Genomic DNA, 17,999 nt, shown 5'->3' on the forward strand with positions numbered 1-17,999 from the left:
TTTCAGTTTCTGTTCCTACAAGTTGGGCAGTATGATAATCTTGTCAAAATGACAGTAAATCCCAGTCATTGGATTTTCTACTGTTGTATGACCCGTAGATTGATTACATAAGCAGTAGGTTTGAAACTCCGTGTGCCTCCTTAAGCAAAAAGTTGAGATTTTATGTTAGTTTATAATGTACTTCTTGAGGAGAGAAGTGAAAAGAATTGTCAGAACATTGGGGAAGGCTCTCGGGAAAGGTCACTGTCCATTCTTACTTAGATCTGAGACATCAAAAACTGATGGGAAATTGTGTGGGAGAGATTCTTGGCAGGTGTAACTGTAGGGTGACCTGATTGGCATTTTCCATAGGGAGAGACCCTGGCTCAATGTCCATGTTTGTAGATCTTATCTTTTCCAACGTTCTGGGGGGGGAATATCCCAGTGTCTTTGGATGGGGAGTGGAAAGGAGGCTGCCAGTGCTCTGGGAGCCAAGATCTTGCTGGAGAAGCAAGCTAGGGAATGAGGGTATGCGCAGCAGCTCTGTCTTACATTCATTGTAGACTTTGACTTGAAACTCTTGGCCTTAGTGCATTTCCTACCATAATCTTTAGCCGTGTTTTGTGTCTCAAGTCCAAATTCTGGAATTCACCAGAAAGTAAAACAGCTGGCTGGGGTGGAGTAGGAGCAGCCCAGGAAGGGAGAAGGAATTTGCGAATGGATTTTTGAAAGCCAGCCTCTTTCCTCTTTCCATATTCGTTCTTGTAGATCCTTGCAGTACATCTGGTTTATTAGCTTGTCCCTGCTGGGGATCCATTCTCCCCTACCCCTGTTTCATGGATACATGGCAGCTCCGGTTCCTGAGCTTTTGCTGGGGAGGGTGGGCATGGTCCAAGCGGGCTCACTTCCCCTCTCCCTCCATTTCCACCTGGGTATGGCCTTTTCTGTGTCTTCATCTGGTTGGGCTCGTCCAGTTGGGGGCTGCTGTGTTCTTTCCTGCTGTTAGCACTTCTGGGCTTATGCCTTTTCTATCTCTTTTCATTTTACTAGAGAGGAAAGGAAGGTAAAAATGCGTGTATTCAGTTCATACAGTTGGATTGTATTCTCTATGTATCTTTGAAATTGATAAAATTTATGTACGTAATTAGGCATCTGTTGTGTATTTAGCTGATTCACATAGAAAGGGTGAAGAAAATTCCTGGGAAGGAATCAATTTTTAAGGGAATTAACACTCTAAATTTGTTAAAATGTGAATATGAGCTTTTTAAAAAAAAATGTCTTTTTAATTTTCAGATTGTGAGCCATGCCTTTAGTGAAGAGGAACATCGAACCCCGGCACTTGTGCCGGGGGGCCCTGCCCGAAGGGATTACCAGTGAACTTGAATGTGTAACCAATAGTACTCTTGCTGCTATCATACGCCAGCTAAGCAGTCTAAGTAAGTCATCTCATTTCTAAAGCACCTGTTTTTTGATCACCAATGGCATGTTGTTAATTTTACCATTAGCAAATTGATTTCAATTCAGTGGTTAGTTTTGTCTGAAGAAGAGACCACAACTTTAAAGGAAAGAGCCTGCTCCTGCTCACCCAATTTTCCCAGTGTGAAATAAATCACTGGTCTCATGATACCAACGTTATGACTGAAGATGTAAAATTAAAATTGACCAGTTTACGAATTATTAGATAAGACCAAATGTGTGGATTCAAAGTAGTGTCAATTTTTAAAAGCTTATTAAATGAGGATAAAATGATTGATACTTTTTTTTTTTAAAAAATGTGAATTTTCGGTTAAGCTTGGACAGGACTAATTGTTTTTTTTAATGTGATAAATGAAAAAATTGTTAACTTTTGTAACTTGTCTGGCGTAGAGTAGATGCTCAGATATTTGTTGGTTAAATAATATTCCAAGTGAATCGAAGATTAAAGCCAAAAAATAGTGAGATTTGCTGATTTTAACCTGAATGCAGGTACTAACTTCTTAAATGAGGTCAACAGATAAGCTGATTATAATATATACACAGTACTGTGTATATATTACACATGTAGATTATATAAATCCAAGCAAATATAAGTATAAGGAAAAAAGGACTTTCTATTATTTTTTAAAAGATTTATTTGAGAAAGAGAGAATGCAGGAGTGGGATGAGAGGCAGAGGGAGAGAGAGAAGCACTGACCCTCCACTGAGTGGGGAGCCCGATGTGAGGTTTAGTCCCAGGACCCTGAGATCATGACAGAGCCACACAGGTGCCCCAGGACTTTCTGTTATTTTAATTTTGAACATTAATGTGAAATACCCAAGAAAAATAGTTCATTTATGTTTTTATTTTTTATTTTAGAAGAGGTGGGGAGGGGCAGAGAGAGAGGGAGAGAGAGAGAATCATAGGCAGGCTCCACGCCCTGCATATAGCCCAGCAGGGGTTCAGTCTCAGAACCCTGAGACCATGACCTTGAGCTGAAATCAAGAGTCAGATGCTTAAATAAATGAGCCATCCACGCACCCAGAAATAGTTCATTTCTGAAGACTCAGATGTGCCTGAAAATGCATTTTCCTTCAAAGCTTTTTGAAGTTGGAATGTTTTCCTCCTAACTTTTACATTTATATGATGATCCTGTTTTCTCACTTTGTCCCACTCCTTTCTGGTTCAGATGCATTTTGGATGACAGGTTTTCACAGTTAAGTTTTTCAAAAACTCTGTTAATAACTAGGAAATCCTCCATGATTTCACATACCAGTCGCCTCAACAACAAGAAAACGTTTGTTGAAAATGTTCAAGTGCTTTTATTTTAATTTTGAAGAAGGAACACTGTGGATAAGTATTTCTTTAAAGGAATTATACTGTGTTGTTCCATTTTTAATATATAATCATTGGCTAAGGCAAAAGCAATTTGGAGATTGCTTAAAACGTATTTTAAAATAGATTTCTTTTGGAATCTAAGCTAATTACAATTGATTTTGGCTAGTGGTTGTTGATAAAAATGTATAAATTGTGAATTATAGGAAACTAGCTTATAGATTATTGAAGGGTAAAAATGTTGCTGTTTGAGTTCATATTGTTTTTAAAGAATGCTTTGGTCTCTTGTTTTTATGGCTGAAATGTCTATTGATATGGAGTATAAAAGATGAAAACTAACATAAATGATTAAAGTTTTAATAGTCAATCTATACATCATGCTGTAATAATACTAAGCCTGGTATTATGTTGGTCGTGTTTATGGTGCTTGTGAGTAAAACCCCATACCTAGTATTTTCTGTTGCATATAGTCTGCTCGTAGTAGGCAGAATAAGAATGGCTCCTCCAAAGATGCCCATATCTTAATCCTTGGAACATGTGTGACATGATGGGGAATGAATGGTGTTAGTCTGGGTTATCCAGTGTAATCCCAGGGTTCCTTTAAATGTGGGAGGAGGGGGTAGAAGAGCCCATGTCAGAATGATGTGATGTGAGGCTCAATCCACCGTTGCTGGCTTTGAAGATGGAAGAAGACACTGCAGGCCAAGGAATGCAGACCACTTCTGCAAAGTGGAAAGGGACGAGGAAATGCATTTTCCCCTGGAGCCTCCAGGAGGAACACAGCTCTGCCAAAACTTTGATTTAACCCAGAGGAATCCATTTCAGACTTTTTTTTTTTTTTTTAAGATTTTATTTATTTATTTGACAGAGTGGGAGAGAGAGCAAGAGTGTAAGTACAAGTAGGGTGAGCAGCAGAGGGAGAGAGAGAAGCATACTCCCCACAGAGCAGGGAGCCCAGTGTGGGGCTCGATCCCAGGACATGAGCCAAAGGCAGACACTTAACCCCCTGAACCACCCCTGGGCCCTCCATTTCAGACTTCTAATTTCTGGAACTGTGAGATAATTCACATGTGTTATTTTAAGCCACTAAATTTGTGGTCATTTGACACAACAAGGAGAAGCAGCAATAGGAAACTAATGTACCACCCAGCCTTGGTTTCCCTGCATCCACCTAACCCACTCTGCCTCATAAGTGGCCCAGGGATGGGCACTGGCCTCAAAGACAGTCGACCTTAGTGAGGCTGCCCCAGTGGGTCTCAACCCTGCCTCCGTTAGATCACTGGGGGAGCTTTAAAACAAGATGCTAGGAATTCCTCCAGAGAGCATGGATGAGCATGCACTAGAGATGTGAACTGTAGAATGGGATACCATGTATTTGGATTGAAAAGATGAGCTGGGCCAGTGCTGTGCTGGCAGGAAGCTTGAACTAAGACACAATTCGTGGGTTTGTTATGGGATCTGATGCTGAAACGTCGTCGTGCAGCACTGAAGGACTGATGGCCCCCTGCGGGCCGAAGCGGGAGTTGTGGGCAGAGTGTAAGAGAAGGCAGAGGAAGGCAGCTCGCAGAAGGCGAAGGAGTGTGCAGGTAGAGACAGGAGCTGAGGGTGAGAGAGAGCACGAGGTGTGGAAGGGGGAAGAGAGACCTGGTCCCTGGACCCGTGCAGGAGGGCTTCCCCTCCCATTCCGGGAGCAGCTCGGGGATCCGCAAGGCAAACCTCCTTTCTTCCTGTCCTTTGTGTGATCTGTGCCTGCAGCCCAAAGGGACTTACAGAAAGAGGAGTAGAGTGATATGGATGCCAAGGATGTAATTGTAAGAAACCAATAATCTTAGTTACTTATTAGAACAACTTACTAGAATAATACTTATTACTTATTCTAATATTACTTATTAGAATAACACACTTTTGGTAACCAGTGATTCATTCATGAGTGATTATTCACTCGGTGCCCTTCTAGGTACAGCATACAACAAATCAGTTCGGTGCCTACTTAGAGTTTTAAAAAGCATATATAATTGACATCAATGTGGTCATAAAACAGGAAATATACTATGACATGCTACGGCACTCACATTGTAATAAATGTTCCATTTGGGGTGAATCTTTAGGTTTTGTGGGGGCTTTCCACTGAGTCGAAATATATTACAGGAGGTTTTTTATTAACATATAACATATTATTTGCCCCAGGGGTACAGATCTGTGATTATCAGTCTTACACAATTCACAGTGCTCACCATAGCACATACCCTTCCCAGTGTCCATAACGCAGCCACCCTATCCTTCCCTCTACCTCTCCCCAGCAACCCTCAGTTTGTTTCCTGAGATTAAGAGTCTGTTATAGTTTGTCTACCTCTGTGGTTTCGTCTTGTTTCAATTTTCCCTCCCTTTCCCGGCGATCCTCTTCTCTTGTTTCTTGAATTCCTCATATCAGTGAAATCATGTGATAATTGTCTTTCTCTGATTGACTTAATTTCACTTAGCATAACACCCTCTGGTTCCATCCATGTCATTGCAAATGGGAAGATTTCATTTTTGATGGCTGAGTAATATTCCATTGCATATACTTATACCACATCTTCCTCATCCGTTCATCTGTTGATGGACATCTATGCTTTTTCCATAGTTTGGCTCTTATGGACATTCCTGCTATAAACATTGAGATGCAGGTGCCCCTTCAGATCACTACATCTGTATATTTAGGGTAAATACTCAGTAGTGTGATTGCTGGGTCATAGGGTAGCTCTGTTGTCAACTTTTTGAGGAACCTCCATACTGTTTTCCAGAGTGGCTGCACCAGCTTACATTACAGGAAATATTTTTTGATCTGATATTTTTATGATCTGTTGGGAAGAATTAGAATTTTAAAAATGTTTTTTTTTTAATTTTGTAGTCATTCATCAGGTATTTTTAAAGTGACGTTTTAGCAATGCATGTATCTGTCATATTAAACATCTTCTAAAAAAGAGTCTTCTTTTACTGAGTATTAATTCCCAAGGTAAAGTCAAAAAAGTATTTTTTTTACTCCTTTTAGTATCTAACCATTATGCAGTAGGTCCAGATAAGAGCGGACCACCTCAATCTTCTCCATTTCCCTGCGGACACTCCCACATGCCATTCGCACCACCCTCCATACCTCCACTCCCCAGATTTGGAGTGGGTGACGCACACCATCTGAACTTTGCATGAGCAGTACAGAGAGAAGCTGGACTTCATCTAAAAGGCCTTCTGGGCAGATAGCCTGGGAACTTGAAGGATTTGCTTTGACCATATCATATCTGCCTGAGCAGCAGAGACTTACCCTGGGAGACCTTCTGTGATGGTCCAGGGGTACTGGTTCTCTGCTAAGTCCAAGCGAGGAAGAATAGACCAGGAGGCCACAGGAATTTCTTTGCTATTCCAAAAAGGAAGACTTAGTCATCAAGGCCCTGATTCACCAGCTCATTCGATCCTTGCCACATCTCTAGGGGCAGTTCAGTGTTGTGCGGGTGCAAGTGACTTTGTAATGAAGAGGAGAATCTGGTCCCAGATACCAAATAGATCTCCGTAACCCCTAGAACTCAACATAACTTTTGGGGAATTTGGAGGTACCATGTTCCCATTATGTCCAGATGAGATGTTCAACTTGAAAGGGTGAGATTCTTACCAGGCTTTTCAGGGAATTGAAATCTTTTCAGTGAGAAAATATTGATTATTGTAATGAGAACAGTCATAGAAATGAAAGAGGAAATTTATAACTTGAGCAGCCTCATAACTAAAGGACCAAAGCTTTCTCCAATAAAATAAAAAATTAATCTTGTAATTTTCAGATTTTTTTTGCATGTTCCTAATTTTTTTTTTTTTAAGATTTTATTTACTTATTTGAGAGAAAGAGGGACAAAGAGAGAGAGCACAGAGGGAGAGGGAGACACAGACGCCCTGCTGAGTAGGGAGCTTGATGCGGAGCTCGATCCTAGGACCCTGGGATCATGACCTGAGCCAAAGGCAGATGCTTAACCCACTGAGCCACCCAGGCGCCGCATGATCCTAACTTCTAATAGGCTTGATCTGGGGGGAGTGGGAGGGGGACAGGGAAGACATTTTTTAAAAAAATTTGTGGTTAGTAATACGTTATTTGGTTTTCTAGCTATGAAATATTGATTTTTTTCTTCAAATGACAGTTTAGTGTAGCAATTACTCTTACATCAAGAGTGCTTTTTCATCATTTTCCTGGATTAATAATCTGAGTACTCTTCTTCCTATCAGCTCGTTGCTCAATTAAAATTATAGTATCTTGCAGTCAAATTCCTACTGATATTATAATGTAATTTTTATATAATTTGTTGAAGAAAAGAACATGGAAGGCCCCTGGGTGGCTCAGTGGGTTAAGCAATGACTCTTGGTTTCCACTCAGGTCTTGATGCTCAGCGGGGAGTCTGCTTGTGGATTCTCTCCCCCTTCCGCCTCTCTGCCCCGCCCCTGTACCCACTCATACTTGCTCTCTCTCTCTAAAATAAAAAAGAAACCTTGAACTACAACAACATGGGAACATAGGACTTTTGTGCCAAGGATGACATACGTCCTCTTTAATACCTCTAGGGTGTTTTTTACTACTTTCCTCTTTGTTCTTAGATTATAGTGGTCTTTCTCTCCTACCCCCTTATGAAGGCTCCCAAGATTCACAAAGAAAGGGGTCTCCCCTCCCACCCCCAAGGTTTTGGCTCATATTAGATGGTATTGAGATAGTATAAAGAACTTTAAAAGCATAGGAAAACACAAAGGAGAAAAATTACAAAATTTTCACTAATGAGAGAAGATAATCTATAATGCTTTATATATACCATTATAAAAATGATCTCTTATTATACATATGTTTTTGTAGCCTGTATTCAATATAGTAAGCATCTTTGTTGATTCATCTAAGATACAATTTTTAATAGCTAGAGATTATTATAAAGATACACCATAATTATTTAACCATTTTCCTAGATGTATAAATTGTTTCCTTGTTTGGGGGTTGGGGAACACTGTCATAAATATTCTTGATTAAACCACTACATACATCTCTGGTTCTTTTGGTATTTAAAAAAAATTCCGAGATTCCCATTAATTTTAAATATGTCTTTCCTTTAAAACAATTGTTACAGGGGTCCCTGGGTGGCTCAGTCAGTTCACCGTCAGACTCTTGCTTTCAGTCCAGGTCATGAGATCGAGCCCTATGTCGGGCTCCGAGCTAGTAGGGAACCTGCGAGATTCTCTCTTTCTCCCCTTCTCCCTGCTCGAGTGTGTGTGAATGCTTTCTCTCTCTCTTAAATAAATAAATATCACCTTTTTAAAAAATAAAAAATTGTTACAAAATCTATTTTTCTGTTATTTTCTGTTTTAGGTAATTGCATGAATAAGAAAGGAGCTGTGTTTTCTTCTCAAAGATTTTTAAAAAAGGATTAATATTTTTGCTAATACTCCTTATCATACATACTGTTTCCTATGACACTAAATGACAGGTCAATATAAAAATACTACCTTAAGGATTTGCTCACATTTGCTGTTACCTAATGAGGTCTAAAATTTGCAGTTGTATTAATTGATTATACCAAGTGCTGTTCTACTCAGAATAGAGAGCTAAGTATTTTGAAGGCATGCCCTGAATAGATTTCTAAGATGTTTTTAGCCAAATGGGATTTGTGGGAGGAAGGGGAGATATTCAAACTCAGTGTATGCGTAGGAAATAGATCACAAGTACATTTCCATGCAGTTTAAGGCTGGGTTAAAAGGGGATGTTTAAAGAAAATATATTGCTGTATCTGGAAAGAAGTAGACTGGAAGAAACAGTAAGAATTTTAAAATTTTAATGCTTCAAACTGAGGTAAATGCTTGCATTTCTTGTGGACTAAAATAGAAAGCCAGTGAAGCGAGGTGAGTATGTATACATAGGAAACTATAAGATAAAAGTCCTGCAAGCAAGTTGGAGGCAAATATAAGAGCCCCCTCCCCAAAAAGGCAGAAGTATTGAGAATGCAAGCACTTTCTTGACCCATCCTTTGATCTGGAATATCAGAAATACTTCCTTGAGGGCATTATAAAAGTAAATATGAGTGAGGTTGTTTTTCATTTCTCCTTTTCCTGGGTGGATCTTTACATAGCAGAATTTAAATGTAGAATAATTCATAACAGCACGAGTTGGAGAGTCAGCCACATCTGAATGTTTAGTTGTTCTTTGGTTTATCCTCTCTATTCTTCCTATTTCATGACTATATAGGTTTATGCAATTTATAGATGTTTTTCTAATCGTTTTGATTTACAGTGTTACTAAAGTAGACCATCTAAAAACTTCGAGGAAAGATTTTAGCGGTTCAAAGGTTCTTAATATTCTAAAACTTTACTGTGCTCACTCCCACATAGGAACATAATTGATACTATCAGCAATCTAAAGTAGTTGTCTTCTGTAAAGCATATGCTGTAGGACTAAACATTCTCTACCTCAGTCTCTACTATTCTTCTAGATACATTGTTCAGTGAAAAAATAAAACTGTAAGACATGAAGAAAAGGAGAAAAATGTGACTCATAATTTTTTTTTTTTTAAGATTTATTTTGAGAAAGAGAAAGAGCACACAAGCGTGGAGGGGGGAGGGGCAGAAGGAGAGAATCTCAAGCCGACTCCACACTGACTGTGGAGCCTGAATCAGGGCTCAGTCTCCAGATCCTGAGATCATGACCTGAGCCGAAATCAAGAAGTTGGACGCTCAACCCAGGCACCCCAAAATGTGACTCAGAATGAAGAGAAAAAACAGTTGGTAGAAGCAGGACCCACAGATGACCCCAATTTTGGAGTAGCAGATAAGTACTTTAAAATAGCAATGAAAAATATATTGAAGGGGACCTCCAGTTTCCAGTCTGACATATAAGGAGCTTAGAAATCATTCCTGGTCTTACAGCAAGAAAAAAACTGATCAAATTGAAAACCTAACAGCTTTTCTTAGACCCTTCAGAGAACTGAGGTTATAATTCAGACCACTGCCCCCAAATTTAGACTAGTGGATTACTGGGGGCTCAGTGAGAACAAGTTTGAGAGTGAAAAGCTCTAGGGGGTCCATTCTTAGTGGGCGCTCCCACACTTCTGTGAGTTTTACTGTCAAGAGTCCTACCAGGTTCTCACAGTGCTTCCCTCAGAGAGAGGGGAAGAAAAGCCATTTTGAAATATAACCAGAGCGTTCTGTGTTTTCCTTAGTGCCTGCCCTCAAAGGAAATTGTTTCACTGGAGCCGAAGGTGGTTGGGTTTTACCAGAGCCTGACCAACCCCGCCCCTGCCCCCGGGGGCAGGAAAAGAGCTACTCCAGCCCCTTCTGCCTTCCTTTCTCATCTAAGGGGAGGGGTGTGAGACCCAGGGACCTAGGCTCACTGAGAGTAGATCATAGCACCACCGTAGATAGATGAAGGGCCAAGGAAGATCTAGAATATATGGAATATACAATGGAATATGGTTCAGCCTTGAGAAAGTAGGAAACCCTGCCATTTGCAACGTGGATGTGTTCAGGGACTTTACGGTAAGTGAAATAAGCCATACAGAGAGTACTGTATGAACTCATTTATGTGTGGAATCTTTTAAAAAAGTAATTTGAACACAGAGAACTAAGACATAGAATGGTTATTACCAGGTGAGGGCTATGAGGGAGGGAAGATGCTGTTCAGAAGATACAAGCTTTCAGTTATAGATGAATAAGTTCTGGGAATCAAATGCGTAGCATGGTGACCATAATTAAAAATACTGTATTGTACATTTGAAATTTGCTAAAAGTAGATCTTGAGTTCACACACATGCACACACACACACACAGAGTATGTGAGGTGATGGTATGTAAGTTAATCCAATTACAGTAATCATTTCACAACCTACATACATATATATCACAACCTATATATATGTCAAATCATCACATTGTACACTTTAAATATACACAGTTTTGTCAGTTATACCTCAGGACACCTGGGAAAAAAGGTCATAGGACTCCAGAACACTTTCCTTCCTGCCACACCTTCCCAACACGTCACTAAAGGCCTACACATCCAAGTTCCTTTTATCCAGTACAGCATGTCTGGCTTTCAACAGAAAAATTAAAAAGTGAAAAACACGGTTTGAAGAGACAGAGTAAAGCATCAGAACCAAAGTCAGATGTAGTAGGGATGTTGGAATTATCAGACCAGGAATTTAAAATAGGTATGGTGGGGGTGCCTGGGTGGCTCAGTGGGTTAAGCCTCTGCCTTCGGCTCAGGTCATGATCTCAGGGTCCTGGGATTGAGCCCCACATCAGGCTTTCTGCTCAGCAGGGAACCTACTTCCTCCTCTCCTTCTGCCTGCCTCTCTGCCTACTGTGATCTCTTTCTCTCTTTCAGATAACTAAATAAAATCCTTAAAAAAAAAATAGCTGTGGTGAATATGTCAGGGACACTAATGGAAAAAGTAGACAACATTCAAGAAATAGATGGGTCATGTCAGCAGAGATATTGAAATTCTAAGAAAGCATTAAAAAAACACATTGAAGGACAGAGTAAAAAAGGTGAATGGCATACATGAAGAAATAGGGAATTTCAAAGAGAAATGGAAACTAAAGAGGAAAAAAAAAAAGAAATAGAACTGAAAATCCCAGTAACAGAAAGAAAGGAACTCACTTGGTGGGCCCAACGGCAGACTCTTGAACTTTGAGGAGTAGCTTGGAGACGAGCCAATAGAAATTATTCAAACTAATTTGCAAGAGAAAATGAGAAAGAAAAGAAGAGAGAGCCCAAAATGTGGGACAATATCAAAGGGTCTAATACGTAGGTAATTGGAGTCCCAGGAGAAGGTAGAGCAAGAATAAGCCAGAAGAAATAATGGATGAGAATTTTTGAGTATTGGTAGTGGTTATCAACCAAAGGGTTCAAGAAGCTCATCAAATTTCAAGAAGTGTAAATGAAACAAGATCCCATTTAGTCACCTCATAGTAATATTACTAAAAGAAGAAGTTAAAGAGAAAATGATAAGCAAGAGGGGGAAATTACATACAGGATGGGCACAATGTTCAGAATGACCACTGATTCTCTTCAGAAACAAGACCCAAAATGAAATATGAATGAAATGAAGTGGAATGAAAATGAAGGAGACATATTTTTATTTTATTCAGTCAAAATCCCAGAGAATTAAGTCTCCAGGAGATCTGCATTACTAAAACATGCTAGAAAAATTCTCGAGGCTGAAGGAAAAAGATACCAGATAGTAGCCTGGATCGGCAAGAAGGAATGAAGAGCAAGAGAAAAAGTAAAAATGGGAGTAAATATAAAGGCTCATTAAAAATTATATATTTCTAGCTATTTGTTTAGAAGCCTGCTATCTATTCAAAATGTATCAGAGTTCATACCCTGTGTGAACGTAGAATATATGGCAGTGAGAGCTGTAAGGATGGTGGGGGGTAAATGGAATACTGTGTTTTACTTTGTCTTATGAAATAGTATATTATTTGAAAGTATGTCATGATGAATGCAGAATGCACATTTTAATTTCTAATAACCTCTAAGGTAACATATAGAGGAGGGAAAGTGGAATCTTAAGATAATCATTTGATTTTCCAGAAGAAGGCAGGAAAGGAAGAAGAAAGGAACAAAGAACAGAAAGGACAAATGGAAAAGCAATGCCCAGGTGATAGAATTAGACCTCGCCCGATCAAGAATTATGTTAGATGGAAACATCTTGAACACTCACTTAAAATTTAAGGCAGAGCTTATCAGGTTAGGTAAAAAAGCAAGACTAAAATACACGCATTTTTAAGGATATAGATAGAGATTTAAAGGAAAGAATGTAAAATAGATACCATGTAAGCATCAAAGATAAGCAAGCTGATATGGCTATGTTAATGTCAAGTATACTATAATAAAGAAGGAGGTTCCATAGTGGAAGGAGTTCATTTGTTAAGAACTCACCATTTAAAATTTTAACTTAAAAGAATACAAAATAGAAATAGAACCAAAAAGGAGAAATAGACATCGCAGAATTGCAATGGCAGATTTTAACAAAAACCTCCAGTGACTGATAAAAATAAACAGACAAAAATCTGTAAGAATATAGATGGCTTGAACAACACTACTAACCAGTCTGATTTAATTGACCTTAATAGAACACTGAACTCCTAAATTATAGAATATTCATTCTTTTAGTGTTCCCATGGAATGTTCACCAAGATGAACATAAGCCCAGCCATAAAATAATGTGTTTGAAAGATTGATATCATAAAGAGGATGATGGTAATGAGACAGTAATTATAATAATCTTTTTAGATAATTCTGACATATTGGAAAACGAAGCAATATCTTTTAAAATAATCCTTGGGTCAAAGAAGAAATAAAAAAGGAAATTAGAAACTATTTCTAATGTGTGATAATGAACCATGTATTTGTGGGATTTACTTAAAGAAGTGCTTAGAGGGAAATTTGTATCTTTAAATGCTTATGTGAGAAAAGAAGAGAGATTTAAAATCATGAGCACATTCCTCAGGTGAGCTCTCAGGGTTGCTCGGCAATCCTGCTGTAATTCCTTTGTTAATTAGTTTTCCTGCCCTTGGAGTGCCTATTTCATATCTTTCTTTCCACCTCAGATTTCCCCCCTGAGCTGATGACTTCCTTCTTATTTCTCTGGGAAAAGAAAGGCAGTCAGAGGAGAAGCAGACATCTCCTTCTGCCAGATCAGTCCACTGATAAGTTCTGTACCGATGTGTACTGCTCACACTCCTTTAAAGTGGTGAGCGATGATGCTTCTGTCAAAAACACGGGACCCCACATCCTCATGCTCACTCCAGGACTGTGTTCACGCTCCCTCTTTTCTGCATCATCTCCACCCCCACTCCTTCTCCATTATACCTACCACGTATTAGTATGTGGAGAAATCTCCGGACTTCAAGTCCAGACCATCCTCTACCAGTTTCCCCATTTCTTGCTCCCCTTCACTGCAGAATACCGTCAACGAACGTTCATGCCCTCACTGTCTGTACCTTCTTCATTTTCTCTTATCCCCATTAAAGTTTTGTCCCATCCACTCTTAAAATTTGTGCTTGTCAGCATTACTGGGGACTGACTTCCCCATGGCCAAGTCCGGTGCTGAGTCGTAGGTCTGGGGAACATTTCTTTTTTTTTTTTTTTTTTTTTTTAAAGATTTTATTTATTTATCTGACAGAGATCACAAGTAGGCAGAGAGGCAGGCAGAGAGAGAGAGAGGGAAGCAGGCTCCCTGCCGAGCAGAGAGCCCGATGCGGGACTCGATCCCAGGACCCTGAGATCATGACCTGAGCCGAAGGCAGTGGCTTAACCCACTGAGCCACCCAGGCGCCCCATGGGGAACATTTCTTTACTTGGCTTCTGGGCCGGCACCCTCTGGTGTTTCTCCTCCCTCACAAGCTATTCCTTCTTAGTCTCCTTTGATGATCTTCCCAACCTCTGCACGTGGGAGTGCTCCAAGGCTTGGTCATTGACACTCTTCTCTGCCTTCTTCCGTTCACTGGGTGATCTCATCCAGTCCCATGGCTCGAAACGCCATCTTTGTGCTGATGTACGTCTTCTGTTTCTCCTCTCCCCAAGATTTCAAACTTGTGGATACTACTGCCTCCAAGAGAGCTGCACTTGGATTTCTAATAGGCGCCTCACACTCTACACCTGAATTCTTTCTTCCCCCTCTTCCCTGTTACCCCACGAGAGCTCTCTCCTCTTCCAGCTCTTGTTTGTCTTCTCTCTCTCATACTGGATATCTTCCAACTGTGTATCAAATCTGTACAGCTGTTGGCCCTTCTGTGGCTCCTGTTCTCGTCTGAGCCACTACCACATCTCTGTTCAGCAGCCGCCTCCTGTCTGGTCTCCCTGCTCTTTTCATCACCCCACTCCACAGGGAAGGAATTTGCCCGCTTTGTTCTAACCACTTTTCCCTCCATTCACTGGGTTCCAGCCATACTGACCTCCTGGAGGCTGCCTTCCCACACCAACCGGGTTTCTGCCTTCTGCCTGGAGGGTTCCTCCCTGAGATATCTACATGGTTTCCCGGCCTTTTGTGACCACCTGTGTACCACCCAATTCCTGCCCCTCTCTGTTCCCTCACTGTCTTTTCTTCATAGCTCTTGGCGTCACGTGACATTATCTGCTCATTTGTTGTCTGTGAAGAACATAAGCTTTGTGGCTGGTTCACTGCTGGGTTTCTTCAAGCAGCTAGGATGCCACCCAGTGCACAGTGCGTGCTTATTAAATATTTGCTGAGCAAACTGAATATGCTTAATAATCATCCTCTGTTTTCTTAGTTCTTACAAAATGCTAGAAAGAATATTGTTAAAGAAGTATACAAAAAAGTTCAGTGTGGTTAACTCTGGGTGACATTTCTTACTTTTTATTTTTCTGAGTTTTCCAGATTTTCTGCCATGTGCATATATTGCTTTTATACTCACATATATTGCTATTATACTCATAAACATAACGAAGACAAAAGAAATCAGAATGTTAGTGGTGGATGTCTTGGACTGGACCTTAGTCCATTTTCCCTATTGTTTAGCTTCCTGTGTTTTCTGTGTTTCTTCTAATAAGCATGGATTGCTTTCATGGTAGAAAAAAATAAAACTTTAAAAAGGGGGAAAAAAACCTGGGGCCCAATAATTATAACTTGCTGTTTTATGGAATTGAATGGTAATTGGACTTTACTACAAACACTATAATAAAGTTTTTTTTTAACTTTCTTATTTTAAAATGATTTTAGACTTATAAAAAGGTCAAAACCAGGAGAGAATTCTCAGACTTTCATGTGCATATTATTTTACCACATTTTTTTTTTCTCAGAGACTCTTCCTCCTGCCCTCCTTTCTCCTATACGCACATACACATATATTTAATATATGTTTACTATTTTGTATTTTTAATATTACGCATTTTATGTTTAGTAAATACATATATACTTAACTCTATTCTTTAATCTGGAACAGTTCCTCAATCTTTCTTTGACTTTATAACTTGACATTTTAAAAGGGACCTGTTTATTTTCTGGAATGTCTTGGTCTGGGTCTTCTGGTGTTTCCTCATGATTAGACTTAGGATATTGGCAGGACTATGACAGAGTGATGACACCTTTTCCTCTGTGCATTTCTTCTCAAACCACATAGTCTCTGCCTGTCCCAGTACTGCCCATGGTGACTTCAGTCACGTATTATTTTCAGTCACGGTAACATTTGGTTCTTTTTTTTTTTTTTTTTTTAAAGATATTTATTTATTTATTTGACAGAGACAGATCACAAGTAGGCAGAGAAAGAGGGAAGCAGGCTTCCTGCTGAGCAGAGAGCCTGATGCAGGGCTTGATCCCAGAAACCTGATATCATGACCTGAGCTGAAGACAGATGCTTAACCCACTGAGCCACCCAGGCGCCCCTCTGTGGGTTCTAATCCATTATCTTTATAATTTAATTTGATGCTTACATTTTTCCTGATTAGGCTAGTGGGAGCCCTTCTGGCCTGGCTCCTGTGTCCTTTGTGACATGTATCTGCCACTCTCTGAGCGCTTTTGGACTTTTCTAGAAAAGCACAGCCAAGTACACTAAGCTCATGTTGTACTTTTCCACCCTTAGCTGTGGAATCAGTCCTTTTTCCAGGGAGCCTTGTTACTTTTAGAGGAGAATGAAAAACTAAAATCTCAACAAATCAAGATCTAGGTGCTAGATGTGTCTGTTAAAATTTCTGAAGGACCTTGTTATGACTAGTTTCTTGTTCTACAGAAAGGACTCCTGTCAGACACAGTGGTTGTTTCCAGTAAATCTTCACTTTTAAATAAAATTGAAAATCCAGGCATAATTTTGAATGCTTTGGCAGTTTAGAGGTTTGCCTCTCAACCTGACATACTTGGACATAAGTTGATAATGGTACTAATAATGCCATAAGTGGATCCTTTGTCAGTAAAGAATGAGTAAATTGCGCTTACCTCAGCATGGTTTTTTTAATTCAATTCAGAATTATTTTAGTTTAGCTATTAATGGACTTGCCATCGAAAGAGTGAGTAAAATTAAGCTTTTCAAATAAGTTGCTATTTGCAAAGCGGAATACTGTAATTTGTAACATTTTATTCTTGTTCATCAGGAAAATATAATTTCTTCCATTTTCTTTAGTCACTTATAGCAGCTGGCAAAAGATTAAGTATGAGTCCTTAATTTCTGCTTCCTTTTTTTTTACAAATTGAGTATTTCCTATAGAAATATAGTGTCAGTTGCATGCTTTTTTTTTTTTTTCCTTCAAATAGGGTTAATTTTAAGCATTGAAGGTAAAGGACACGTGTTATTGATCCCTTTCAACTCGCACAGCATCTAGCAGAGTGTGTTCTCAACAGTAGCTGCTGTTACAAGAGGGGATGGTGTATACTCCCATATTCTTGGTGATATATGCTGCCCCTGTTAACCAGATTTCTGCATAATCGAAGGGGAAGGGAAAGGATTTTTTCCTAGGGCGGAGATATGGATGGGAATATGTCTTTTAAACTGAATGTGCAAGTAGAGAAAAATTAGTTGGTTACATTTTGACCGTGACTGATACTCAAAATAAACAATTGATAGTCTTGGATATAAACTGTTTGGAATGTGGTACTCTTGTCTCCAGGTCATCCAACTGAAGGGGCAGTCATTCTACTAAATGGGTGTCATGAAACAGTAGTTCCAAAGGATGTTACCAGGTGTTTCCAGGCCTTGTCAGTTTGAGCACATGGTATGCTAGATGGTCTCTAGTAGGGTCCTATTGCACATAGCGTATTAAAGATTTGAGATATCCCAAGGCATAGAAGCATGTTTAATCTTTACAGCCCAGTGTTTTCCAAACTTACTTGGGCCGGGAGGATTTGTTGGTTGTGTACTTGTTAACAAGAAAGCACTGAAAAGAGATCATATGTTTTTTATTCAGGAGATACTCTCTGAGCACTAACCCAGCACAGGCAATACAGAGATAAAAGACATCGCTTATACTCTCAGAGAACTTATACAAAGACAACATTCAGTTATGTGAAGAGTCCTGCGACTGAGGTATACTTAGGGTATTGTGGGAACACAGAGAGAGGCATCTGATCTTATAGACCCCTACCTGCATCCTGAAGGATTGATTTGAAGTTAATGCATTTTTATTCATTGATTCCACAATCTTTTTGAGCACCTACTATAAGCCAGGCATGTCCTAGACCTTGGGGATTGATAAAGCAGTGCACAGAACCGAAGAGAGTCCTTGTCCTCT

General features: G+C 39.6%; 1 protein-coding gene across 2 annotated transcripts in view; it reads left to right on the forward strand.

Annotated features, from left to right (window-relative positions):
* WASF3 (WASP family member 3) overlaps window positions 1-17,999 on the forward strand; it is a 128,688-nt gene that overhangs the window by 83,841 nt on the left and 26,848 nt on the right. For both annotated transcript variants that reach the window (XM_032314746.1, XM_032314747.1), the window contains exon 3: window positions 1,273-1,415. In XM_032314746.1, coding sequence (XP_032170637.1) covers window positions 1,283-1,415 — 133 coding nt within the window. In that variant the 5' untranslated portion in view covers window positions 1,273-1,282. The remainder of the gene's footprint in view (window positions 1-1,272; window positions 1,416-17,999) is intronic.

Source organism: Mustela erminea, chromosome 15, assembly GCF_009829155.1.
Source record: "Mustela erminea isolate mMusErm1 chromosome 15, mMusErm1.Pri, whole genome shotgun sequence".
Classification (NCBI taxonomy): Eukaryota; Metazoa; Chordata; class Mammalia; order Carnivora; family Mustelidae; genus Mustela; species Mustela erminea.